This window comes from Lethenteron reissneri, chromosome 53 (genome assembly GCF_015708825.2).
Source record: "Lethenteron reissneri isolate LAM-NWPU_2019-01 chromosome 53, ASM1570882v1, whole genome shotgun sequence".
NCBI lineage: Eukaryota > Metazoa > Chordata > Hyperoartia > Petromyzontiformes > Petromyzontidae > Lethenteron > Lethenteron reissneri.
Window position 1 is genome coordinate 8,392,870 of NC_083831.1, and position 27,519 is coordinate 8,420,388.

Consider the following 27,519-nt stretch of genomic DNA (forward strand, 5'->3'; position numbering starts at 1 on the left):
CAGAGGTCCGGGGGGGGGGGGGGGCAAGGACACCAAGCTAAACACAAGCAGTTCTAAAGAAGCGAGTTTGCCACTCGAGATGATTTAAAGGTGCACGGCTCCCCGGTGGCTTCCTGCTATCGGAAGGAAGAGAGCGTTCCAGACGGCCGCAGAGGCGCATCTGAAAGCGGCGCGCGATGGCGGGGCGCCCCCCCTAACCCCCCTCCCCCACGACTTTTCTCTTCTAAAACAGAAGTCGCCTTCGTCGTACGATCCGGAGAGAGTGCGCCGATCGGCAACGCCGAGCGGTCATTCGGGCCCCGTCGATGAAATTGGAACGTGACGTCGTTTGAAATGGGGTGGGGTTTTTTTTTTTACCCTCGTTTTGCCAGGAAGCCCAATTTTAAACGCGCTGAACGGTGGGAGGGAGTGCGTCAGGAAGGAAATATATAAATAAGATTCCCTTTTTTAATGAAAGGGTGAAATGTAATTTTTGTATACACTTCTTTTTAAGGTATTACACAGGCGCATATGTTTAATGTGCTTATATTCGTTGCAATTTATCAGAGGCGGTGATTAATTTTAGATTTTTTTTTTTGGGGGGGGGAGTGGCGGTGGTGTGGGGTTGGTGATTCCTGAGTCTTAAGAAATGTGCGTTGGTACGCTGTCTTCTCGACAGACCTGTTTCTTCACCTGAGGACGGCTGCTTGCGTTGTGGCCGAAACGTCGTGAGAATTGTTTTATTATGTTTTATTTTTATTATTTTATTACTTCCCTTCTACGTGACTTTACCGAAAGAACCAAGAAGATGAATCCCTGCAGTCACGAAAGCTTTAAATCGAAATGTGCGTAGTCGCTGCATTCAATGCGGGGGGGGGGGGGTGTTTTTTACCCGAAAATTTACTTTGGAAGCCGTTGTGGAAGCAAATTTCCCCCCCCATCCCTACTGCCACTGTGGCCAAGCTGGGTGGATGAGCGGCCTGCTTCGCCACGCGCAGTTTAAAACTTACGGACATTTTGTTGTTGTTGTCAGATCGAAGCTTCTTTTTGCTTTTTCTCTAAATTTCATTTGGCCCTTGTAAAGGCAGCACTGTAATTGGGGTTGTGACAGCTATTTGTGGTCGAGAGCCGCGCTGTGGAGGGCTTGCGTCTGCGTGCGTGGGTACGCGAGTAAGGCTTGTGTTTTGTGTGTCTGTGTGCGTGTGGGGAGTGGAGGCGGAGTGTTTAGCGAACTGCGCTGCAAACCCAGGAGCCCCCCCCCCCCCCCCCCCCCCGAGTTCAGCAAAACCAATCCCCTACCTCGCTGGTGTCGGACGGCAATGCTGTTGGCGTTTGTAACCACCACAGCGGCCAAATGGAGGCTCTGGACAGGTGCGAGGGGCTGGTAACCCCTCCACCTTCAATGAATTACCACCAAACCACGATTACAAATTTTTTTTAATAAGCTTGTACCGGAGGCCCCGGGGGTACAGGTGTCTATGACGTCTCCTGGCCAAACCCCATTTGGTGGAGCCAGGAGACTGAATCCTTACTCTCGGCTCCTCCAGAAACAACAAAAAACCACTACAGTTAGCCACATGGAATGTTCGAATGCTCACTGCGGAGGAGAGGCTGCCACTCCTCTGTCGGGAGCTGGACCGGTACCGCCTGGATCTCTGTGGTATTCAGGAGGTCCAGTGAACCGGCTCTGGCTCCTGCCACCATGAGAGGTGGACAGTCCTCTACTCTGCAGGAGACTGCCAAACAACAGGGAGTGGCTCTTCTGAACAAAATAATCAAGTGGCTGTGGGAGCGTGACCGTGAGGTGTTGGAAGCTGTAAGCCCCAGGCTACTTTGGGCTCGCCTTCCCATCAACCAGAGGCGAGGAGTGGTGGACGTGGTTACTTATGCCCCCACTGAAGATGAACAGCCCTTTCTTAATCCACCACAGTGTTGTTGACGAGTGTGAGTTTATTTATTTTAATTGTGCTTGTGCACCACTGCCAATGCAGCAGAAGCAGCACCAGATCATTTATTTAGCAAAAATGTGTCGTGAAACCCTCCGCCACCCGACAGCCTGGCCATCACCGCCACTTAGTGGCGAATGGTGGTTGTTGTTGTGGGCAGCGTTGGCGTAGTGTTTAGCAAACCGCGCTACAAGCCCAGGAGCCCCCGAGTTAAATTCCTCGCCACGACTAGCGACAACGATGGTCATCTACAACGGTCCTGCGCCCACCGCCCTTCCTAGGGTGGGGGTGTGTAAACGTCAACCCCGGGGAGACAAAGGCGGCCGGGCGCGGTGCTGTCCACAGCACCCGCTGGTGCACCATTCTGGCCTTAATAGATGCTAGCCAAGGGCGCGCTTGCTCGAATGGTCTCTGCAACTATAGTGGAATCTTCGTCTTTGTTATGTTATCAGCCTGTTCATTTGTAGGTGTCTGGCAAAGATTTTCGCACGTGCGTGTGTACACGTGCCCGCGTGCGTCTCAATTTTGTAAAACGTGCTTGTGTGCAATTGTGCACGCGCGCGCACACACACACACATGCACGCAATGCGCCGGTGGCTTGCACGTGTCACCAGGGGAAATTAATGCGTGCGTGCGTTTGTGCCCGTGCGTGTGAAGTCCCGAGGGCTTTCTGCCGTTTAATTTAAATCCGGATTCCGGGCCTCCACTCCAATGTTGATGAACAAGCGTCATTTAGCGGCTGTTTGAGCAAGCATGTAACTACTAACGAGCAGCACTCCCCGCCGCGTTGGCTCCCAGATTAATTAACGGAGAGTGTTTCTCCCAGTGTTTGCTCTGCCCGGGATCATGCTGGATTAAGCGATGGCACTCGGCGTGATTTTTTTTCTCTCTGTCTCTCTCTCTCTCCAGTTGGGCGTTTTTTCGCGGTGCGGTTGGGGACGCAGTCGCCACGCTCTGTGGACTTATTGACGCGCGTTTTTATTTTTTTTACTTCCTCCCCCTCTATGTTGAGAAGAATATTTATTCTGGAGGAATCCGATGAGCTATGAAGCTCTTTTTTTTTTTACAGATGTCGGGGCGCGTTAAAGCATGGGTGGAAAAAACCCGATTTTTCCAGCGGCAGGCATCGGGTTTTTTCTTTAATACAATTAAACCCGATTTTGGGGAATTAAAACCTGGTTTAATGAATACGAAACTCTGATAGGCTTAGGCTGCTTCCTCGTCGGTGCTGCTATCGTACTCGGGGCCGTCAGGCACGGGGTAGTCGTAGAATGCGGCGGGCAGGTTGGTCTTGATGAACACGAGTTTCTCCTCCACAATCGTGGGCGCCAGTGAGTTCCTTCGCTTGGAATGGATGAAGCCCATCGTTGAGAAGTTGGCGAAGTGCGGTTCTGCAATTAGAACCAATTAAACCGGATTTCTCCCAATCTCAGATGATCGGGTTTAATATAAAATGACAATTAAACCCGATTGTGAAAAAACCCGACTGTGCCACCCTCGGGTTAAAGCAAGAGTCGGCTGAAGTGGGGGGGGGGGGGAGGGGAAGGAGGTGGGATGGGGGTGCGGAGATTCGTCTTACAATCGGGAGAAAAAAATGGTAAAGGTGCAGCCTTGCGTTTGCTCGTTATCCACACCTCCAATTAGCACACGGTGGCGAGATGTTGACTATCTCGCCAGGTATGCAGGAGGTCGTGGGCTCGATCACGACTCCTGACGCCTGCTGTATATTTGGAGTTTGCATGTCTTCCCCGAGTTCGCGTGGATTTTCTTTTTTTTATCCGGATGCTCCGGCTTTTTCCCCTCCACATTTATAAACATGCGCCCTGGAAACATGCATCCAAATATTTTTCTGCTCGCCGTGGAAAGATTCAAGCACGACACCGATACGTGGGAAGCAATACGTTGCGTTGGCAATGCTTTGCGCACCCATTTATTAAGGGAATTGTGCAAGCGCCCCATGCCAGCTGAGGGGGGGTGCCTTTCGCCGTGCCCTGCGATGCCCTGTGTGCGAATCAGCCCTGGGCCTTCCCTGGTGCGATGTGTAAACACCGCCACCTTGGGAGAAAACAGCGGCCGGGCTTGGTGCTGGCCACCCACTCCCTCGTACGCCACGCCGGCCTTCGTAGACGCACGCCGATAGCACTTGCCCCAAACGTCTGTGAAGGCTACGGGGGGGGGGGGGGATCTTTGTCTTTGTGTGTGTGTGTGCGCGCGGTGGGTCGCTCGGGTCAGCAGAAAGGGCCTCTAAATCACTTCGGCCAAGAGCGGGCGCGTTCTCGGCGATGATTTGTACGAGATAAGCGAATAAATAAAATTAATGTTGGGGGATGACAAACGCCCGCGTGGATGTTGCTTGGAAAGTTGTTCCTCTCTCCGGAGAGCCGTTGCCAGAAACGTTATCCGTCTCGGGAGAGCTGTTGCCTGGAACTTTATCCCTCCTCTTTCGGAGATCCATTGCCTGGAATGTTATTACTCTCTCCGGAGAGCTGTTGCCTGGAACTTTATCCCTCTCCCTGGAGAGCCGTTGCCTGGAACGTTATCCTAGTTACGCACGATTTAGTTAAAAAAAGACCTCGCTACTTATTCTATCGCAAAAGGCAGCGTTGTCGTCGTCGTCGTCGTTTTTGTACTCGGCTCGTAACGACGCATCGATGGAAATTCTCACTCCCGATGCAACGTATCAACTCGTGCGCCTGAGAGGGGAACGTTCTTGGGAATCTGTGGAACATTACACGCGTGAAAATGTAATGGCCAGCAGCACGCTGCGGCTTGTGACGCGTAGAGGTCGCCGGTTCGATTTGATCTCGCGGCACAGCAGTTGAAACAACGGGGCGAGTTTCTAAAATCCCCCCCCCTCCTCCTCCTTCCGCCTGTCCACCCAGCAGTGTGATCGGGTTTGTTGCAGTTATCGATCGGCCGGGTCGCTTGAGGTGGGTCATTGTGTGGGTGCTCGCTTGTCTTCCAAGATGCCTGACCAGTGTGGAAGAGTAGCCCAAGTACCCCCCACAATGAAAAGAGCGGGGGGAAAAAAGATCTAAAATATACATACAATGGGAGAAGTTTTCTGGGAAATGGCTCTTCTCCTTAAGAACTTAACAGGGGGTAACAAACGAGAGGGGGGAGAGGGGGAATCCATGCAGTCCACCTCGGTCGTCCGGTTGCGAGGTCGCATAGCAAATTCAACGTGTGGCACGTACGTAACATATGAAACGTTTGTAACCTAGGTAACATCGCGAGCGGCCTGCACCATTCTCCGCGTCTCCGGGCTGGACTTGATCATTAGTCGCACCGCTCCTCCCGAAGCTGTTATCGCACGGCCCGTACAACTTAAACCCGGACGTGTAATTTAGAAGAAGAAGAAGAAGAAGCAGCAGTCGCATAGTAATTGAATCGTCTCATCGAGGCTGTCTTGAAAAGTCTCAAAGAAGAAACACTCGCACCCCCCCCCCCCCCGCTCGCTCTCTCTCCGTAGCGGAGGCATCAATTTTTGTTACTCTGATCTGCCTCCAGGCTCCGCTGCTCCGCACTTTTTTTCACGTTTTGCTGCTCCGTAAGAATTGACGTTAATGCACTGAGGAGAACGAGGAGGGGGGGGGGGAGAGGGGGGCGGTGTGGAGGCGGCGGTGGGGGGGAGGCGACGTTCAGCTAGGAATGTCGAGCCGAGTCCAGATACAAATCTGGTCTGTAGTTAAAAAAAAAATAATGGTGGAACGGTGAGTTATCCTTGCTCAGCAGCAGCAGTCGGAGGTGAGTGTTGTGCAGGTGCCCGGTGTACTTAACGGCCGATCGTTCAGAAACCTTTTCCCTTCCGACTGTTTGACTGGGCCCGCAGATCACACACATCTGCAGTTTTTTTCTTCTTCTACTGGCTCATCCCCCAAAAACACTTTGTGCTTGAAATACGGTTTCTACTTAGGAGGTTGCGATAAGCTCTCAGCCCTTTTGTTAATCCACTGCTGGATGAAGAGTTCACAGCCCCCCCTGCCCCCACACACACACACCGCGTCGGTCGTCATGGTTGTTTGACCATACTTCGCCACTCTGGTCAGTGGACGTTATAGCGAGGTAGTGGGGGGGGGTTGAGTATCTCTTCACGGGTGTCCATGAGTAGGTACTGGTTCGTAGCGTGGTCCGCAAATCGTCATTTCACCTCTCCACATCCACATGTTGTGGATGTGGATTAATCGTAGTAATTTTTATTCCCGATGTTAATGTTTCTTAACGTTTTACTTTTACCCCGGTTGCAATTTACTCTGCTCGGTCAGTGTTGGCCGTGGATGTCGTTGACGTGTTTCTGCTTTTACCTTTTTTTAATTCTTCGTTCGTCTAGGCCCCCTTAAAAGAGTTGTGATGCGCACCGATGCCTACTTTATTGAGGGCGATATTGGCACGTGAAATTAATATTGATTAATTGATAATAACGAGAACATTACACAGCTCTTCAATTCGCCGCTGGCCAAAGGTCCCTTGGCACGCCGTGCCGTTCGCGGGGAGGGGGTCGGTCGTTTGACCGTACTTCCCCACTCGGGTTCGTGCGGGCCGACGAAGCAGGAGGGGGGAGGGAGGGAGGGGGCGGTGGAGGGGGAGTGGGGCGCCTGCTAGGACTGGCTCGAATTTCGCCCGCCACCGATGATTCGTCGCGGCGGGGCAGAGGATCGATCCCGGGGCGCCGGGTTCGCTGCGCCGCTGCGCTTCGCACCTCGGCGGACGGTGCGCAAGGTGGATCCGGCGCCCCCGCGGTGTTTTCGCGCAACGCCGAGCTGCGTGCACCGCGTGTTGAGGTTGTTCGGGTGATTTCGCTGCCGCAAATGTCCGCGTGACGAGCCACTTTTGTTGAGCCATCGTTTCTGTGGCCCAGGTTGCTTCTGGAAAAAGAAGTTTTAATACCTCCGTAGGCTTCGCCTGGTAAGATAGGGGATGGTTTAGTTGTATTTGTGTGTGTTTGAATGATTTGTTTAATCTTTTTATTGTACTTTTTTTATTGTTTGTAACGTTCTATTCCGCCCCTCCCCCGGACATCGGTTCCGTGGGATGATCCACGAAACCGTTGAGGTTGTGGGTTCTCTGCGTCCGTGCCGCGCCCGCCCGTTCACCGAGTTAATTCTAATTACAATTAACAGCTTTGCCGTTAGGGCCACGAAAGGTGAAACCTTCCCCCTGCCCACTCTACTGACCCTAAGCGAGTAACCGATGCATTGATGATTTATCGTTTTAAAACGAATTTCTTAGGATCACGACACGCGCGCGCAGGAATCTTTGATGGTGGCGCCGTGTGCGATTGGTCTCTCGCCGTCACTGCGGCCACCAGAGGCCGCTAACGTTGGCCACATTCTTACAAGAGTGGGATCGGACCGGGGCGCGTCGTCGAATCTTGGCGGGCGCGAGGGTCGGTGTCGGAGCGATTACAACGCCTAATTAATTATTAGTTTACGAGGGCGTTCTCCAAGTATGTTTATATTGAAAGGTCGTTAGAAGTGATGATGACTTGAACATTATGGGTCCCATGTGCCTGCCACTGTGGTTTGATAGAAACGCCTGCTGTTAACAAAGCCTCCCTGGCACTTTGTTTGTTTTAATAATAATGATGGTGGTGGTAGAATAGCCTCACCGATTCTCCAAACCTTTTCAGGTTGCTCCTGATTTTCCAAAGTTTTTGTCACCTTTTCTGAACGAGAGTTCCTTTCCACTTACGATGATAAACAGAGGACCCCGGGGGAAAACCCACCCCCGAGGGGGGGTGCGGGGGAGGGGGGGTGTACGAGGAGCTGGTAACGCTCAAAGCTCTGCACGGATAGATTCAGGAATCCACTGCGGGACCCACCTTGTCCCCCCCCCGTTGCTATAAGGGGGATCTTTGTCCTTTTAAACTTCTTTTGCACCATACGTAGCCAACCGTGCCGATCGGAGGTACGGGCGAAGGACAGCAAACTGAACACAAAAATCACGATTTGTTTTCAATCATGGTGATGATTTAAAATTGAATAGCTACCAGCAGCTTGCTAATTTATCCGAAGGAGAAGAGTGTTCCAGACGGCCGCAGAAGCGCGCTTGAAAGCTCAGGATGACGGTGACCGTCTTTCATTGATGGCCAGCCAAAAGTTGCTGCTGCTGCCGTGAGAATGACCGGAGTTTGCGGGGACGGTTTATGGACCTTGATGAGATCAGCGTGGTATTGTGGTTCATTTGCGGCAAGCGCTTTGCTTGTGATTAGAGGTGGAGGCAGAGGAAGACTGGGAGCAGATGCAGCAGCAGCAGCAGCAGCAGCAGGGTAAATCGGGCCAGGGTGGATGGTGATCCTACCCCGTCCCCACATAGCGACGAACTGGGTGACTTCCCTGCAATCGTTGGGTGTCGGTGTAGCTCGCAAGCCGGCGGTGTGTAGGCGGTGCAACTGCACCAGGGAGGTGGAGGGGGGTCCCCACTGGGTGAAAGAGCGCCACGGCTACGAAGAGGGAGGGAAAATAGTGACAGCCCTGCCTCCACCACTTGCTTGCTACTAGAATAGTTGCAGGAACTGCTGCCACTCGCCGTTTACCTACGAAGAGCCCGCGCGGAATCACAGGGTGCTGGTGCTTCTTTGCCGGAGCGTCTGGGCCAGGTTCCTTCGCTGTGATTGGGGGCGCCACGGTGGCTAGGAGATGTTAACTCCCTCGCTGTATATTTGCATGTTCTCTCTTCCCGTGGTCGCGTGGATTTTTCTCAGGGTCTTCCGGTTCCCCCCCCCCCCCCCTCATTCAGAATGGGCGTTGCTTTGCAGAGAGCATTTGACTGCGATACAATTCCCACGCGATAAGCCACCTTCGTTGAGCGATCATTTTACGATGGCCAGGTCGCCCCTGAAAAAGAGAGCTGCGTGGCTCAGTTGGGCGTTACCTGGCAAAATAACAAAAAATAGACGGCAACGAGTAGAACAGCCCACGCGCACGCGCACGCGCAGAGATGACGCTCGAAGCTTAGCAACAGATGGGTTCAGGAAATACATTTGCTCTACTGCCATCTGGACCCCACCGCACAAGCAAATCCCTACGACATCTGGCATTCCCTTCGCAGTCTCCCCCCCCCCCCTTCCGATTGCTAACCAGGCTCAGCAACTGCTTAGCCTCCCGAGTTCCGACGGGAATGGGCCACGCGTTTTACGGTGGTCTTGGTCGAAGGTGCGTTGCGTCTCGTCATTGCCGCGGCATTTCCCGCCAGCGCTCCCGAATCCGTTTTGCGTACAGTGCAGGTCGGGGGGGGGGGGGGGGGGCGGTAAACGTCTCCCCTCTGGTTCAGCTGGGCAGGCAGTGAGTTCCGTCTCGGGGTTTTGTAATCGCGGTGGACATGTGAGCGGGTGATTAACGCATTAGAGGAGCGGCAGGAAGGCGGAGGCGACGCTTAATTCGCCATGGAGTCCAGCTGAGGGAGGGAGGGAGGGTCAGAAAAACTGGGATGGAGCTCACTGGCTCGCTGACCTGGCGTCACGGTGGACATCGTTCGAGCGGTGCCCTCGCGGATCTTGCCGAGTGTGAACCTGCTTGTTTGCCCTGCTCTGCTCGCCACACGCCGGCAACGGGCCGACGCTGCCGAAACGCGCGCCGGAAAGAACGGCGTAACTCCGGCATAGGGAGCCCGGTACTCGCTCGCGCTCGCTCGCTAACCCCCTCGCTTTCTCGGTGTCGTCGTCGTCATCCGTAGGTTAATTCTGGGCCGGCCCGTATAATGCGTGTCGTGTTATTATTCATGAAGGTGGCTTCCCCGATAGTGAAACGAATGGCAGTTGCAGCCTTGGTGGGCCGTTGCCGGAGATTGTTTTTGGTGGTTTTAAGAGACGTGGGTGCTGGATGGGAGTCCGCGGGGCTCTTAAAGCGGCACGCGCTGTCCCCACGCGGGTGTTCGTTCGCGGTTGTGCTGCACTGCTCTGCCTCGTCTCGCCCGCCGGTCGCGTTGTCCGGCACCGTGTCCCCCCCGACGTTTCGCCCTGCGTGCACGGGAGGGAGCGTCTTCGGGAAAGTGAATTAGATTTTTTTTAATTCACCGTTGAATTGTGTTGGTATGTTGAACTTCTTTCACACCCTACGTAGCCAACCGTGGTAATCGGAAGTGCGGTGGGGAAGCACAACGAACACTAAAAGCAGTTCTATAGAAATGAGCTGTCAATCTAGATGATTTAGAAGTGCATAGCTCCAGCGGCTTCCTAATATCGGAAGAGCATTCCAGACAGCCGCATAAGAGCATCTGAAAGAGATTTTTCTCTAACTCGGTAGGATCTGCTTTTACATCATTTATAGTGTAAACTCATTTGTTCAGAACCGCTTTCTGTGTTTGGTTTGCACGATTGGCTACGGTACGGTGGTGCAAAACAAGTTCAACACGTACGTACGAACGTACATTCTCAATCCTGTGGTTGCAGGATCGGTTATGAAAGCCGCTTTGATTTGACGGGTCTGCGCCGACGCTCGGCGTCTCGCTAATTGGCCGGTCTCCTTGACTGTGGCCGTGAAGTCTTGAGTTTCGACAAGCCGGAACGGGGGGGGGGGGGGGGCCCTCGCCCCCCCCCCTCTCTCTCTCGTGCGTCACTCTTGGCATCCACGGCGTCTCGTGTTCGTTTTTTTTGTGTTCGCGACTCCCGCCACCTCCTGCACGACCGTTGCCTTGCCCCGCTCTCGCGTCGGCGTTCTTGCCGAACGTGCGCTCAGCGCAATGCACTTTATCAGATTTCCGCTCAAATGTGGAGGGGGGGAGGGGGAAGGGGCCGGCCCGACGCAGTGGGCAGAGAAAGTTGGATCGGATTAGGAGCCCGGACACATTAAGGACCGCTAATGTATCTCCAAAGTATCTACGATGTTGGCCGCCTCTTCTTCCCCCACGCTCCTATCCTTGGTTTGCCAAACATAGACGAAAGTCTCCATTGGCCGGCTCCACCAGGCTGCAGGGTTCACCGCCCAGTGTAGAGGTTTGATAAATAGGGGATTAACCTGAACGCCACATTAATCTGGCATCAGATTTTCCAGAGAGCCCTCCGTCCGGCCTGGCCAGCGTCACTGATTGAATTGATGCATTTGAATGCACTCGCGTGCGTTGCAAGGAACAGGAAAGGGGAGGATGTTGCCACAATTCTGGCTGTCGCCTGATGAGGCTGGTTGTAATTTACCGGCGAGACGCCACGGTACACGAATTGTAAATGTTGTGGGTTTTATTGTGACGTTTCGTTTACGTGGCAAACCTTACTAATTGGCCCATTTAATGACACATACTTCCACGATCTCACCAAAAAAAACTTATGGATAATATTTGTCGCGTGTTAAATTGCACAGCAACAAGCCGGTTGGCACAGTGTCCGCGTTTTACGAGAGAAGGGAAGAGAAAGATTCGCACGCACACGACACGGAGAAATAGGACTTCCTCTGCCCGCGTGTGGTTCTCCGTAAGTGGAGTACAGAAAAATAATCTCCGAATTAAAAACAGCCAAATGAGAATTTATTACCTTTAATACACGCCGCTGGTGTAACAGGGCTCTCTGTGTAATTGATTAACATTTCGGCGATTAAGGGCCAAATGCGCATCGCGTCCGCAAAGCTCTCGGTCTTCAACGCGGCGGGTCTCAGACCGTGAGAGGCCTGACTTCGACTCCCGGTGAGGATCGTTTGCCCGCGACCCCCGGTGGGCGTTGACCCGATGGGTGCCAGGTTTTGTTGAGGCTCCGTCTTACGTGGGAAGGCGGCCGTGGCCGTTCGGCGCCCCGTGTTCTCCGTCGGTGGCGAACGGAGCCGCCGTCACGGTTCGTCGTGAAATCTTGACGGGAGGTGGCGAAAGGTGGCGGTGACACCCCCCCGCTAGACGTTCTATAGCGTCGTGCGCTTTCGACAGCTCTGACATTAGCATGTCAATTTGTCCTTTATTTGCTGTGTGCGTCGTCATCATCATCGTTGTGGTCATCATCATCGTCATCATCCTCGTCATCATCCCGCACCTCTGATTAGCGCGGTTGGCTACGTTCAACTTGCACGCGTACGTACACCGTCGTCATCACCCGGAACGCGTCAGCTACGAAGGCCCAGAACGTCGCCTCGATAGATCTGACGACCCACGCCGGACTGTGCTGCGATGGAGCCGTCGTCGAAATCCGCTCTCGGCCCGGGCGAATGGACGCAAGGGCGCCAGGGCGCTGTGCCGGAGAGTCCTCCTCCACTGCAGCACAGTGACCACTTTTACCGTCGGCGTGGAAAAAAAACTACTGCGTTCATGTTTTGGCAGTGTGATGACGGTGCTGATTATGGGTCCCTGTGTGGCTTGTTATGCCATGCCTCTTCTCTCCACTTCCTGTTCTGTGTCACTCAAATGTTCGCATGAGATGAGATCCGACACGTGTGTGTGTCTATATATTTATTTTTACGTCTTTTTTTTTTTCGTTTATGTCAATGAATCTTCGAGGATTTCACATTAGCGCAGCGTTCGGCTCGTCGATCAATTTGATCCCCTCTTCGTTTTGCGCGCTCGAGTTTGCCGGACCGTGGGATTTACTGACGATTAAGTCATTTTTTCAGCAACCGCTCGAAATGAACGACGGAAAATGACAGTGGAGCTGCCGGCGGAGGGACGATGCTGGAAAACACGTTGTCGAGTCTGTTTACTTGTGCCGGCGGAAGATATTTGTTTACTTTGCGTACATCGTGCACCGACTCCTGCTTCGTTGAGGGTGATATTGGCACGTAAAATAAAGATTGATTTGATCCAGAGGGACGCCACGGTGGCGAGAGTTTGCTTGTTCGCGCCGTGGTCGCGTGGGTTTTTCTCCGGGTCGTCCGGTTATTCCCTCCACATTTAAAAATCGGTATCACGCGTTTAGAGATCATCGGCTGTTGTACATTTCCACATGATGATAAGCCACTAAGTTGAGCTATTATTTGTGGCCAGGCCGCTTCTAAACAAGAGCTGTATAGCAGCTTGGTCGACCTTCCTTACCTGGTAAAAATAAAAATAGTTTAATCGTTTAGTTAAGAGAGGAATGGTGATGTCTTGGGGGATTGATCATGGCTGATGCTAAGGATAGCGAATTGGATTTATCATATCTCAATGTCGCATCTCAACCATTCCAAGCCGTTCCGGCAGTCTAGCCAAGGGGGACCCCCAGTGTCAGCTGTCCCTGTGGCGGCACAAGGTGTACGCAACAGCGACCACAATGTTGATGGTTCACCTTCATTCCCTCTTCCCGCGACAGATACTTGGGCAGGATGTCCGAAAGCCGCCACCACCACCACCACCCGCCCCACCACAACAACAACCACAACAACAACCACCACCACCATCACCACGTGAGCGCCGCCGACGGGCCCCTCTCGGCCTACATCAAGACGGAGCCGTCGAGCCCCGGCTCCCTGGGCGACGCTGCGAGCCAGCCCAGCCCCGGCGAGCTCTCGGACGCCAGCAGCGGCAGCTACACGCGGCACGGCAGCGGCTCACCGACGCCCGCCCACCTCCTGCAGGCGCCGGCCGCCCTCTACTCCCCGCCGCCCGCGCCCCCGGCGACGGCGACGCCTGGCTCGCGGAAGCCCGCCCGCTACGAGCCCGGCGGAGGCCTGGGGGGTGGCCCGGCCGCGGCGGCCGCGGCTGACGAGGGGCAGCCCAGCAAGTGCGAGTACATGCTGAGCACGCTGCCCAAGCGCTTGTGCCTGGTGTGCGGCGACGTGGCCTCGGGCTACCACTACGGCGTGGCGTCGTGCGAGGCCTGCAAGGCGTTCTTCAAGCGCACCATCCAGGGTGAGGGGGTGGGGGAGGGAGGGGGTGGGTGGGGGAGGGGGAGGAGATGATGGGGCACGTTTGGGTAAGGCCCCCTGCTCGAATCCTGCGGGCGTTTGACGCGCCCCCTGTCGCTATTCGAGCCACCTTTGTAATAAAGATAACAAATAATTAGCTTCGCCTTTAATATTCTTTGGGTCTTTCGGTAAAGTCACGTAGATGGTTCAAAGAAAATAACAAAAAATATACGACGTTTTGATCACAACACAAGCGATCTTTTTACTTTTAACCATCTACGCGACTTTACCGAAAGACCCAAAGAGTATTAATTCCTGCAGTTGCGAAAGCTTCAAGTCAAGATTCTCCTTTAATGTTAACAGGATGCTGCTGTGGTGTAGCGGACAGCGCCGCTGCACTTGTAATCCAGAGGTCGCCTGTCCGCTTTGATGTAAGTAGGTATGTAGGTAATTGGAGGTGTGGAGGAAGAACAACTAGCTAAACACAAAAAGCAGTTCTCGAAATGAGTTTGCAAAGGGGCAAGGACAGTTAAATCAACGGAGAAAGTTTTTTAGATCACTCCCCCCACCCCCCCCCCCCCCCCCACCACCGCCTCTGGTCCACCTGGCGGCATAGATGGGTAATGCTCACAGTCCGTCACAATCGGCAGGTACACACACGCGCGCGCGCGCGGACGAGGTGCGGGGGTCCTCCACGCCTTCTCCAACTCGTCGTCTGGCCGGCTGGCGTGGAACGGTATCCCAAAATACTCGACAGCTCGAAGGGCACACAGCGAGAGGGCACACGATGAGAGGGCACACGTGTGTGTACACGCTCGCGGCGTTGCTACTGTCCAGCGTGCAGGCAGCGCAACCGCACCAGGGGGGCGCTGACACCCGCGCTATGAAGAGGAGGTGGAGTAGGGTGGTGGGGGTGGAGAAATTGACCAGAGGGCCCCCCCCCCCCCATCCCATTCCATTCCTTGCACCAGGGCCCATGCCACCCACGCCACTGCGTGCCCACGCACGTTCACTCCTCCGTCCGTCAGACCCAACGGCTTTGTCTCCACCCGACCGCAGCTCGCAACACTCTGCTAGCTCCCCGCTTCTTTCCTCCTACCTCCTCTGCACTTTGGAATTCCCTAGGTCAAGCAAAGAAACATTCACTTTTATGTATCGCACAATCAACAGCGCTGTTTGCTCCTGGCTGCATGGCGTTATTGGCCTTTGGACCCTTTGCTTTGCAAACCCGACTTTTCAATTATCCCCTGGCCAGACATTCCTCAACGCACCTCGCACACCACGTGTGTGTGTGTGTGCCCGCACTTGCAAAGCACAGACAAACACACACACAGCCCGGCTGTGAACTCCGTACAAGTCCACTGCTCGTTGCCAATCTTTGTACAGCAGCAGCGTGCGCATACACTTGCTCGCACGCACGCGCGCACATGCACGCGTGCAATCGGCGCGCGTGTAAAGTCTGGGCTGACGGTGGTGGCGGCGGCGGCGGGCCGGGCGGAGGCTTCTCAAACATCACGGCGCCACGGTTGATTTATTAAATGCACAGCTCATAAAAGCGGGAACCCCCCCCCCCCCCTTTTAAATAATTCACGCCGCCGCGCCCGCACTCCGTCTCAATGTGTCTGCAGCGCGCAAACTGCGGCGTGTGTCTGAGCGATTCGTTTTTTCTTATTTTTTTTCTGCGCGCCGCTTGAGAGCTTTATGCTCGCCGCGGCGCACGAGACGGGGCCGGGGACTCGGCGAGCGCTGCCGTCCGTTCCTCCGCCGCCTTCGTTTGGCGCGTTGCAGAGAGACAGAGAGAGACGAGCTTTTTCCGAGTTTTGGTGACGTGGCTGCTCCTCCCTCAATCTTGCCCCACGCAACCTGCCGCAGCGGGGGGGGGGGGGGGGCATCCCCTTGGGAGGAAACGATCGACGCGGGGAAAACCCGCGCCTCTGATTGCTGACCGGCGCGCGCTCGCGAAAACGTGCGGCGTCACGCTGCCGCCTAAGGCCCTCGAACCGGTCGGCGGCGCTTTTTTTTCGGTGTCCGCCGTCGTCCATTGGTCTTGGATGGGCGGTCGACTGTGCGCTCCCGTCGTCTGCTCCGCTGCACGCTGCGGTTGCATTATTGCCAGCGCAAAACGGCAGCTAGGAGAGCCTGCGATGCGGTTCGCTGCGAGTTGTCGTGGACAGAACGCCGAACAAATGACCGCGGGTGCTGGACACACTGGGTGCTGCGACCAAAGGAGAACCCCATTATAAAGCGCCGTATTTATCGGGCACTTAAATGACCCAGCATCTCAAAGCGCCTTCCGACCCTTCTCATTTCAGTCGTTCCGATGCTCTGCTATAATTTTCACTTCACGAGCCTAGGGGGTGGGAGAACCTTCCCCCCCCCCCCCCCCCATGACACCTGTCCCTAATTGGCCACACACGGAGACAGAGACCACGATTTTACGGACGACTCAACCGCAAAGCTGGCGGTTGTCCAGAACATGCCACAATGTGACGATGTATGCTGGGACAGAGGTGGCCGGGTAGACGAAGCACGTGACGGATCAGATGAATGCGTGTGTGCGAGCAAGCGAGGGGATGGGGATGAGTGCGGCCATGAGGACAGAGGGAGGGTGGCCACTCGCTGCCAACCCGCGAAAACGAGGGCGGCACCCGGCAAGGATAGTTGGCACGCTTCACCCTAATTTCTGAGGGGCGTCAGAGGAACACACGGAGGGGATGGGTGGCGATGGGGCTTTAGGGCTTAATGGACACAGTCCCATCGGTGAGCTCCTCTGACAGGCAAGGCAGCGTTGGCTGGGTCACGTAGCCCGAATGCCCAGCCACCGCATGCCCAAGCAGCTTCTGTTTGGCCGGGTAGAGGGGGCTAAACGGGCACGTCGTGGGATGGAAAAGTGATGGAATTATGCAGCACAGGAGGATGTTGACTTACCAGTAGTGTCAAGATCGGTCGTTGTGGAAGAGGAGGCTCGTGAAGGACACTACTGGGCAGTTGGCGGCAGTCACCCTCCAACAAAAATGGAGGGCAAAGGACCGATGCTCACAACAACGAGCGGAGCGCCGGGCAGCTAAAATGCAGCAAGTTGGCACAGCAGGAGGCACAGCTGGTGCATCTGCCAGTCCATCTCATTCATGGCACCTGGGTCTGTCCCACGACCTCCTTGCCAGCAGCGAGCCACCGACACTTCACGTGGCCTCACAGTGCACCTGGCCTGGCACAGCCGCCGTGGTGACATCACTGCCACTTAGTGGCGAACGGCGGCTATTATGGTCGCTGTTCGCTTAATACCACGGGGTACGTTTGCGTCCAGCGTTGTTCGCCGAGACGTTCCGTCGGTGCACCAGTACGAAATCGCGGCATCGCTCGCCACGCGGCATCGGTGACCGCTGTGAACTCGGCGGCCTGAGTTTGATTCTCGGTCGTGGCTAATGTCTGCGGAAAAAAGAGCTTCATAGCTCATCGGATTCTTCCAGGACAAGTAAAGTTTCTCATTCTGATAACATCAGAGGCGGGTGATATCCGAATCATTCCTGGCCATGTTTTGGGTCGACTCGGCGCTCGGGAGACAAAGGGCGGGCCCGGCCGTGGTGCTTGCCGACACCAGCGCCTCGTGTGCCGAGCCCGGCCTTCGTAGGCCCTCGCTTGACAGCACTTGCCCCCTGACGGTCTCTGCGGGGCTATACGTGTGGATCTTTGTCTTCGCCGGCGCGGCTGTTCGCTCACCTGCCTGTGTTTTTTGCCCCCACCGCGTGCACGCTGGCGCCTGCCGGGCCCGCCCTTTGCTCTCCGCGCCCACCAGGAAACATCGAGTACAGCTGCCCAGCCTCCAACGAGTGCGAGATCACCAAGCGGCGCCGCAAGTCGTGCCAGGCGTGCCGCTTCATGAAGTGCCTCACCGTGGGCATGCTCAAGGAAGGTGAGAACGTGCCCGGAGAAAACTCACACGTGTTTAAGAAAACTCCACGTGGAAAGCGTTTGAAAATTTTTATTTAAATGTCTTTTTATTATATCTTTTTTAGCTTCGGTGGTGGAGCGCTTTCATTCTAGATTTTAAGCTTTCGTGACTGCAAGGATTCATATTCTTAGGTTTTTTTTCGGTAACGTCACAGTCTACACAACAAAGGCTCATTCCTAACAGCGTGCTTCAGCCGCACCGAACCTTACAATAATAATATCCAGGGCCTACCTTGGCTCCTCCCACCCTCAACCAGTATATATACAAGGACTGTTTTCTTGGAATTTCTCTTACTTGATACCTACGTGACTTTACCGAAAAAACCTAAGAATATGAGCCCTTTCATTGTCAGCCCTGGCAAAAGCACCCCCGTGGAAAACACGAGTCCCGTGCTCGGCGATGCCGTACGCAGGCTCGTCGCGCTTTTTCCGTAGAGCACGTGTTTAGGAGGTAAACGATGCACGCGTGATGCGAATGTAACTTCAGCTTGTATGTCTGAACTATACGATACGAAGCAACATTAAATTTTTATTTTACAAGGTAAGGCCTACTCGGTTATATAGCTGTTTTTCAGAAGCGACATGGCCAAAAATTCTAGCTCGACGAAAGTGTTTCCGTCACGTGGAAATGTACAGCAGCTGATCAAACGCACGATTCTAAATGTGGGGCGAGAAAAACGGGAGGACCCGGAGAAAATCCACGCGACCAGGCGCAAGGTAAATCTTAACTTAAAGCTTTTGTGACTGCAGGAATTAATATTCTTGGGTCTTTCAGTGAAGTCACGTCGATAGGTTCAAAGAAAATAACAAACTACGACGTTTCAATCGCAAAACAAGCAATCGTCGTCAGGATAAAAAAAGGTAGTTGGCGAGGTAGTTACGCGCCACGGTGGCAAGATGTTACGTATGTACGTTGAACTTCTTTCACTAATTGGAGGTGCGGGGGGAAGGAAGCGTGAAAGGGGAATACAGAAGATGTATTATACGAGACGGAACATTGAAACCAGAATAATAATTGGCGTGGATGTGGGGGATATAAATAAGAAACGAGACCAGGCGGCAGCAACGTGTCTCCCTCACATCTCCGTCTTTCCTGCATGAAATATAAAAGTTTTATTTTTTACACAACTCATCGGTCCTACGGCCTTCTGGGAGTGCATATTGTCAGCAGCATCGATTCGGTGCAAGCAAAACTCGTGAACGGTTTCAACAAAACTGCACACAACCGATCTTAGAACCGTAATCCAGAATCGTGACGATGTCGCGCTACGAACCCGGCGACTCGGGTTCGATTTCCGGTCACGGCCAACGCCACGGACAATTATCTGAACCTCTTCCTGGGCCTCCCCTAGGTCAATTCGGCCTGAAATGAGTACCTGGTGCGATGTTTAAACATCGCCACTGGGGAGACGAAGACGGCCGGGCGTGCTGCTGGTCACCCACCCCCTCGTGTGCCATGGCGGCCTTCTTAGGTGCTTGCTAACAGCACTCGCCCCAACAGTCTATGAAGGCTATAGGGGGGGTGGATCTATGTCTTTGGTGGTGACGGTGGTGGCGGACAGCTGTACAGTAGTAATACATTAGATTAGGTGCTCGCAACGAACCGGAAAGCCTTTCAGAGCATCAGGACTCCGTTTAAGAGGATCCAGTGTCGTGTTATATGGCAAATCCCTTCCTAACGAGTGCTTGCGTTTTGGAGGAAATCTTGCAGTGCTCGGGGAAATAACTCGCAGACAGTTGCGATAACAGTGGCTTTGGTTTTACCCGGGAGAGAGCCTCTCGCCCGACTCCTCTCGACAACTTGCCGCGCTTCCGACTCCACCCCCGGGGTGTTTGGCCAATTGTGTCCGAATTGAGTGTTTGGCTTGTTCACGTTGGAGGATGCTGGATGGACGGAATTACACACACACACGTACGTTTTATAGGGGAGAAGGGTTAAATAGCAGGCCCGTATTTCCTGCGTGTGTACACGCAGGGACGGTCGATCCACTGCTGGATGAGGGGGGGGGTCCTCTCCCCGCGCCGTGCGCGACGCCGGAGTTTATTTCGTTGGATGAGGGCAGCGGGAGCACGGACGTGGGAGCGTCGAAGTACAGTACAACAATGGATTTTGCTGTGTGCTACCCTCCGCTGACCCACAACACCTTGTACCCCGTGCATGACGGATTCGAGGGACCCTCTGGCATGCCACCGTCCTGGCCACCTCGCAGCCCGAGAGAACGCCGCTGAGCGTTCCAGGGCAGGTCCCTCCAATGAAGCTGCTCACCCAGGCTCCAAACAAAACAAAACAATCCTGCTTGGCTTTCGAGATCTCAACAAGATCAGGCCATATTCAGGATGATTTTCACCGTCGGCCCAATTTTTAAGAGATGTCACGTAAGCCGGGGGAGGGGATGGGGGATTTGGTATGGGGTGGTGCGGTGGCATCGTGGGCTCGGGTGCCAACAGACCCCATGGATCAGAGTTCGATTCCTAGTTCACGGCTAACATGATTGGCACCTCCGATTAGCACTGTTAACTACGTACGGTGCGATATAAATTCAACATACATTGGCGATTGAATATCAGAACCGGTTCTGTCCACCACCTCTCCATTACCGTCGGTAGATCGAGCACGGCTAGAATGTATTATTTAATCATAGGCTGGTTGAGGCCCACTCTTCGCCGCCAGACTGCCATCTAACTAGTCACCTCGCAAGCCCGGCATGTTGAGATCCTCGTGAACGGACGACGTAATCCGTGTGATCCGCCAACCTCCGGCTTCCAAAAGGCTTTGGCTCGCACGCCGGTACTGCCACCGCCACCACCGCTACGCGGTCGTGCCGGAGAAATGCGCAACAGCCGTTTAAGATGATTAATTGCCAAGGCCCCGAAGCCTGCGAAGCACAGTGGCGAGGCATATTGTTTGGCACCGCTTTGGTTTTTATGAACGAAGCGGCAAGATAAATTGATCCAACTTATTTCGCTAATGGCGTAATAAAATCATCACGTCTCCCCGTAATGAATTTTAGAACATATCTACGAGTGATGGCTGATTGAGTCGCGTGGGGGATGGGGTAGGGTGGGATGGCTGAGGGGTGGGGGGGAGCAGGAGGAAGGGCGGAGGATGAGAGGGGATTCAATCGGCGTTTAGCGGGGCACCGTGCGCAGGAGCTAATCGCCCGGAATGCCGAGTGGGACGGTGCCTGGCTCATGCCTGGCCCGTGCCTGATTGGCGACCGCCAACGCATCCCGCGTGCGTTCGGGACAAGGTATTTGGAAGCGGAGAACAGCACAACAGAATCCATTTGTTGTACTGTACTTCGACACTCCCAAATCCGTGCTCTCCCTACCCTATTCCAACACACAAACTCCGGCGTGGCGAGGCCCCCTAATCCAGCAGTGGATCGACCGTCCCTCTGTGCACACGCGCAAGAGATGTGGGCCCGTTATTTTAACCCTTCGCTGGTAAAATGGTATATGCATAATCCTGTCGATTTAATAACGGACTGCGTGTAAAATATTTATGTATTGTACGGTGGCTGAACGCGTCCGTTTGTGTGTGACCTGTTGCCTTGAGTGCAAAACAAATCGTCCGCAAGCGGAGACCAAAATAAACAGGGGAGACGATCGTAAAACACAGCCCCCGAGACGCTGCGGGACAGCGCTGGCAGACAGCTGACAGCGCGAGTTTCCATAGCCGCCCCCTCTGAACTCGCCAACCTCCCAGCCTCCCGCCCCCCCACCCCGTCCATGCGCCCCTCCTATGCCAGAGGCATAGACGCAACTTCTGAAAAGATTTGCTCCGTTTGTGTGTGTGTGTGTGCCCGCACACGTGCGCTGTTGTTGAGTTGCGACGAAGAATGGGGGTGCCGTGTGTGAACAGGCGTGTCGCGTGGTGAGCGTTGAGAGGGGGCTGTTAGGCGTGGGGGGGTGGGTGAGTGATGTGGGAGGTGGGGCGGTGGTGAGGTGCGATGGGAGGGGGGGGGGTCCTATTCACGTGGCGCTGTGCGTGTGGCTTTGTGCGGGGAGGCGTGGTAGTGTTGCGGTTGGTGCGCTGCGCTAAGAACCCTTGAGAGTGTTCGAAGGCTATGCGGGGGGTCTTTGTGCGCGTGCGTGCGCTGCGTGCGATTGAGTGCTGGTGATGAGAGTAATTATTCTTTTAACCGTTTACTTACCCCCCCCCCCCCCCAAGTTACGGACACCATCGATGTGCGTTCCTAAATAAATCACAACGCAGGTAGCAGTCCCGTTGCAAAACCTCTCCAAATGCACCGCTGCTGTTCAAACACACCGGGGATATATCTCGTTTCCGTTGCAATTATTTACTTGCAGGCATTTGGCTCGATTGCGTCGCCACGCACGCGCAAGCGGTTCACAGTTCATGCCATTGCCGCGCAAATAAGCCGAATGAAATAACGAATTATAATGTACGGCCCTTTTGTCGATCCGCTGCTGGAACGAAGGCTTGCCCGCGTCTAGTCAGTCATGGGGGATTGTTTGACCATACTTCACCACGCTGGACAATTCTCGGGTTGGTGAAGGGGGGATGCCCAGGACCGGCTCGGCCGTCACTTGCCACCGATGTTAGACACGTCCTGGAATCCAACTCGGGTCACCGGGTTCATAGCGCGGTGCGAGAACCCCGGCCGATGGCAAGCAATCGCTGCACCGGTCCGCCCGTCCTTCACCCCCAACCAATTCACCCACACTGACCATTATGGTGAAGTATGGTCAAAACAACCATCGCCAAATACGCAGCGTGCGTGTGCCCTTAATCCAGCAGTGGATTGACGAAGCGCTCTCGGTTACCTTTTCATAATTATTCATCCTCACAGCCGACGGCTACCGAGAGAGAGAGGTGTGTGTGTGTGAGCGGCAAAGGGAAACGTACAGACGACATCCACGCACGCCGCGATGGCAGCGTGAGCCCCCCCCCCCCCGCGCTCGCTCAACGCCGCTTCCATTGTGAGCGAGAACCGCTGGCTTTTGTCCTCGCCGAGAGGACTTTCAGCCTCGGCGCCCTGTCCCACCGCCCCTGTCCCAACGCCGAAGCCTCCTTCCCCTCCCTTCCCTCCCTGCCTGCCTCCCAGTAGCGTTACCCCCCCCCCCCCCCAGGGGAGCGTCCCTGTAATGGCTATTGATTAAAATAAAGATTTATTGTAATGTGGTGTTCGGCTGCACTCAGATGAAGTGCTAATTTTGAGGTCCAGTGATGCATGATAACGACTATCCATCAGCTGTGTCCCTACTCATCCCTGGCAAACCAACCAAACCTCCCCTCCTCCCCCCCCCCCCCCACCGATAGCTTCCCGTGAACCAAACTTTGTTGATTTGCTCTGGAAGGGGAAAGTGCTTATTGGATGGTTGCGTTTGCTTTAATGCATCCCAGATTAATTGAGAACACTTTGAAATTGACCCACTTCCCTTTTTTTCTTTCTTTCGCGTGCTCCCAAACTGGACCCTGAGAAAATGATACACTTCCGAAACCTCGCTGGTGTCGTCAAGGAGCATAAACCATCGTCACGGAAACCACGGTCATCCGCGCAGCAGCAGCGGTTTTTTGGCTGGCGATCGAACAAAGACGGTGGTACCGCATCGCCCGGCGCTTTCAGGCGCGTTTCTGCGGCCGTCCGGAACGCTCTTTCCTCCGATATTAGGAAGTCGTTGGAGCAATGCATTTTTAAATCATACAGATTGAAAACGAATTCTTTAAAGCTGCTTTTTGCGTTTGGTTTATTGTCCTTCCCCCGCACCTCCGATCAGCACGGTTGGCGGTTGCATACATAAGTTCGACATGCATACGTACATACCGCACTTGCCTGTTCGCGTGCCGTGACCGACCCCGAGTCGCGTCTTTGTAGCAGTAAAAAAAAATGTGCGCTTTATTAGGCTGAAATTAACGTGCGTTAACGCGCCCGAGAGCCGGCTGCTGCCTTGCGACGTGCGTCGTAAGGCAGCCCGTCCCACCAGAGGGATCGCTGCAAACACCCCATTGTCGCCCGCGGTGTTTGAAGTCGGTCCAGAGGCGGGAGAGGAGAAATGGGGGCGACTGTTTTAGCGCGGCCGCTGCGATGCCCCCCCCCTCCCCCCCTCTTTAAGTCACTAAGTTGTCTCTGCCGTGCAGCTGAGCATCGCTGCGACCGGGGGGCTGGCGGGAGAGGTCCCAGTCGTCCTCTCGCCTTCAATAATATTTTTTTTAAATGTAATCGCTCGCGGAAAAATCCGTTCGTTGCAGCGGGCGTCACAGACGAATCGCCGCATCCCCGTGCGCGTCGAAGCTGAGCAGGCGATGGGAGAGAATTTAGCAAAAAATATATAATATCCATCGCGGTTCCACCCCCAATTTAGCGCCACTCCCACCGCCCTTTATTGGTGCCCCCATAATAACGTCGTGGCGGCCGGCGCCGCGCCAACCTTTAGTGGCGGCATTAGTCGGCTCTTCCGAGGGGAAACCGATATGTCCATCAGCTGACGTGGGGTAGCTCGGGGGGAGAGATCGTGATAGAGAGAGGGAGAGAGACACAGGGGGGGGGGGGGGGGGGCGTGGGAGGTCGGCCTCCCAACACAAAAGCACGTGCCAAATGCCGCGGCGTTTTTTTTTCCGACGCGTGTCTGCCGTCACCCCTCCCGACTGACAGCTGTCCTGGAGCGGGCGGCTCGGGCGTGGCGGCGGTAACGGAGCGCCGAACGGTCACCCGCTCCCACCGGGCCTTCCTTGAATGCTCGCGCATTCCCCCGCTCTCACCGGGCCTTCCACTGACACTCCCCCGCTCCCACTGGGCCTTCCACTGACACTCCCCCGCTCCCACCGGCCTTCCACTGACACTCCCCCGCTCCCACCGGGCCTTCCACTGACACTCCCCCGCTCCCACTGGGCCTTCCACTGACACTCCTCCGATCCCCCACTCCCACCGGGCCTTCCACTGACACTCCCCCGCTCCCACTGGGCCTTCCACTGACACTCCCCCACTCCCACCGGGCCTTCCACTGACACTCCCCCGCTCCCACCGGGCCTTCCACTGACACTCCCCCGCTCCCACCGGGCCTTCCACTGACACTCCTCCGATCCCACCGGGCCTTCCACTGACACTCCTCCGCTCCCCCGCTCCCACCGGGCCTTCCACTGACACTCCCCCGCTCCCACTGGGCCTTCCACGAATGCTCGCGCGCTCCCTCCGGGCCTTCCACAAACGACCTCGCTCGTGCGTCAGGGCGCCCGTCGCGAGCGGACGCCCCGAACCGGTGTTAGATTCGCACGCCCACCTTGCGCTAGCGGGGACAACCACCGTCGTTTGCTTTTACAGATGAAAGCGGTTTCGTTTGTTTGTTCCGTGTACCGGACTGAAAACGAATTTCTTTAGTTTGTCGTCGTCATCCCCCGCCCCCCCTCCGATTAGCACGGTTGGCTACGTATGGTGCGAAAGAGGTTCAACGTACACACATGGCGAGTGATATCCCAAATCGGTCACGGGAATGTATGCATCTTGTTGAACTTCTTGTGCACCGTACATAGCCAACCGTGCTAATCGGAGGTGCGGGGGAAGGACAAAAAACCGACAGCCAATTGGCAAAGGGGGTGGAGATGGGGTTTGCAAACCCTAGCTCCATCACAGTTGCTGAGCAAAGGCCCAAAGTTAGCAACTAAATATTTAACAATTTAAATTTTTCCTGGTAATGCCCACTGAGCTATATAGCTCGTTTTCAGAAGCAACCTGGCCACAAATGATATCCCAAATGAAGATGCTTATTACGTGGACATTTGTAGCAGCCGAATGCTCCGAACGCATGTTTATAAAGCTCCTACGTTTCTAATTTCCACGCGGCCAGCAACAAATGGCACCGTCAAAGTGTTAATAGATAACAGTCGATACGTTTCTTGAATTTGCACGAGGTTATTTTTAGAACTCGGACAGTGTGTGTCGTGACCAATGTGGTGAGTGGGGGGAGTGAGTGTTGTCGTGACCGACAGTGTGGTGAGGTAGTGAGAGGGGGGGGGAGAGCACTTTTGAGTGAGTGTGTGGTCATGACCGACAGTGTGGTGAGTGAGTGGGTGGGAGGGGTGGTACATGGGCAGGACAAAACAAAGACCAAAGTGCTGTTAGCGAGCACCTACAAAGCCCGGGACGATAGACGAGGTGGCGTGTGGCCATGTCACATACACGGACACAGACAGACACACCGACACACACACGTGCCAAGGCCTCCAGCCACGGGATTATCCGTGGCCCCTAATGAAGCGTGCCAGGCCCAGATTACCGGGATTGCGCTCCTAAACGTTGGGTCATTCTCCCAGAGCTGCTTAAGTGTCGCTTGAAGCGAGGCCCTCCCTTGTTTGGGGGCAGGGGTGGCAGGCAAACTCTGCCGCCACCCCCTCCCGCGCTCGCTCGCCGCCAGCCACCGGCTGCTGCCACCATTGGCACCACCACCACCAGCAGCACCACCACCTCTGATGCCAGCACCACCAGCACCACCAGCACCACCACCTCCGCTACCACCAGCACCGCCACTCCCTCCAGCACCACCGCCACCTCTGATGTCAGCACCACCTCCACCACCAACACCACCACCTCCGCTACCACCAGCACTGCCACTCCCTCCAGCACCACCGCCACCTCTGATGCCAGCACCACCAGCACCGCCACTGCCACCACCAGCACCCACCACAAGCGCCACCGCCACCAGCACTACCACTGGCGCCACCACTGGCTACTGCTGCCACTTTGTCTCAAAGCGGCAGTGGTGAGATGTAAACTTCCTCACCTGGTATACAGGAGGTCGTGGGTTCGATGCCGACCCCTGACGCCTGCTGTTTATTTGGAGTTTGGGCGTCTCTTTCCCCGTGGTCGCATGGATGTTTCTCCCAGGTTCGTCTGCTTTTTCCCTCTTCTAAATGCTTCAGAAGCGACCTGGCCACAAATGATAGCTCGGCGAAGTGGCTTGTCATGTGGACATTTATCGCAGCCAAATACTCTTTACTGCATGTTTCTAAATGTGGAGGGAAAACCCAGAGGACCCGTAGAAAAATCCACTTGACCACGGGGAGAACATGCACACTCCAAATATGCAAGCATCAGGCTAGGGATCGAACCCTAGACCTCTTGCATACCAGGCGAGGTCGTTAACATCTCACCACCGTGGCACCCCAATCTTTCGTGGGGTCAATCAATTTGCACGGATGTCAACAGTTTTTGTCCTTTGAATAGACTCGGCCCCATCATGGGAACGTAGAGTTTCCACCACTGGACTCGCCACCGGCTAAATTCTCCTCCCCCCGCTGGCTGTAACCGCACGGGACGAGCACCACCTCGATGCCGGTCGTCTCGCGACCAACTCGGATTTCGCGGTTTGTTGCCCAGCGAACCGTCACCTACCCGGCTGTCGTCGTCGTCGCCTCTCCGGGCCGCGCGTGTTGTTCGGCTCGATCGTCCCGACGTTTCGCTCCACGCGCCCCAAGCCCTTCTTAACACTCCTGCAGCGCCACATTCTCACGAGCAAAGCAAAGTTGCTAGCCCCCCCCCCCCCCCCCCCCCGCTGCTGCTACCGCTGCTGCAACGCATCCCGCGTTGGTTGGCGCAGGTTCACGTTTGTCGTAACCGCCGCATCAGCTGCCGGCACCGTCACCCCGCCGCCGCTGTTGAGTCCTCGCCGACGATGTATTGTCGGGCTGCAAAACACAGCCATAAATTAACGCGAGATGCGCCATAAGTGGCCGTCGCTGGCAGGGCGGGATGATTGCGGTTATTTACGGAGCCTGATAACGTTACAAATGGCAAGCGCGGTGGAGGGAGCTCCTGTCGCCAGTGGGGGGGGGGCGATGCCAGCCGGCGGGCGTGACGCATTCATTCATAATTTCCGCGCTTTGTTTGTTTACGCGATTATTCACCCGCTCGGTTGGTGCTCGCAATCGTCCGGAAGGTCGGGGGGGGTGG

The 27,519-nt window shown here is 55.1% G+C and overlaps 1 protein-coding gene across 4 annotated transcripts in view; it reads left to right on the forward strand.

Moving 5' to 3' along the window:
- The window catches only part of LOC133356244 (estrogen-related receptor gamma-like), a 105,927-nt gene that overhangs the window by 58,545 nt on the left and 19,863 nt on the right, over positions 1 to 27,519 (forward strand). For all 4 annotated transcript variants that reach the window (XM_061573634.1, XM_061573635.1, XM_061573636.1 and 1 more), the window contains exons 2-3: positions 13,123 to 13,661; positions 17,454 to 17,570. In XM_061573634.1, coding sequence (XP_061429618.1) covers positions 13,123 to 13,661; positions 17,454 to 17,570 — 656 coding nt within the window. The remainder of the gene's footprint in view (positions 1 to 13,122; positions 13,662 to 17,453; positions 17,571 to 27,519) is intronic.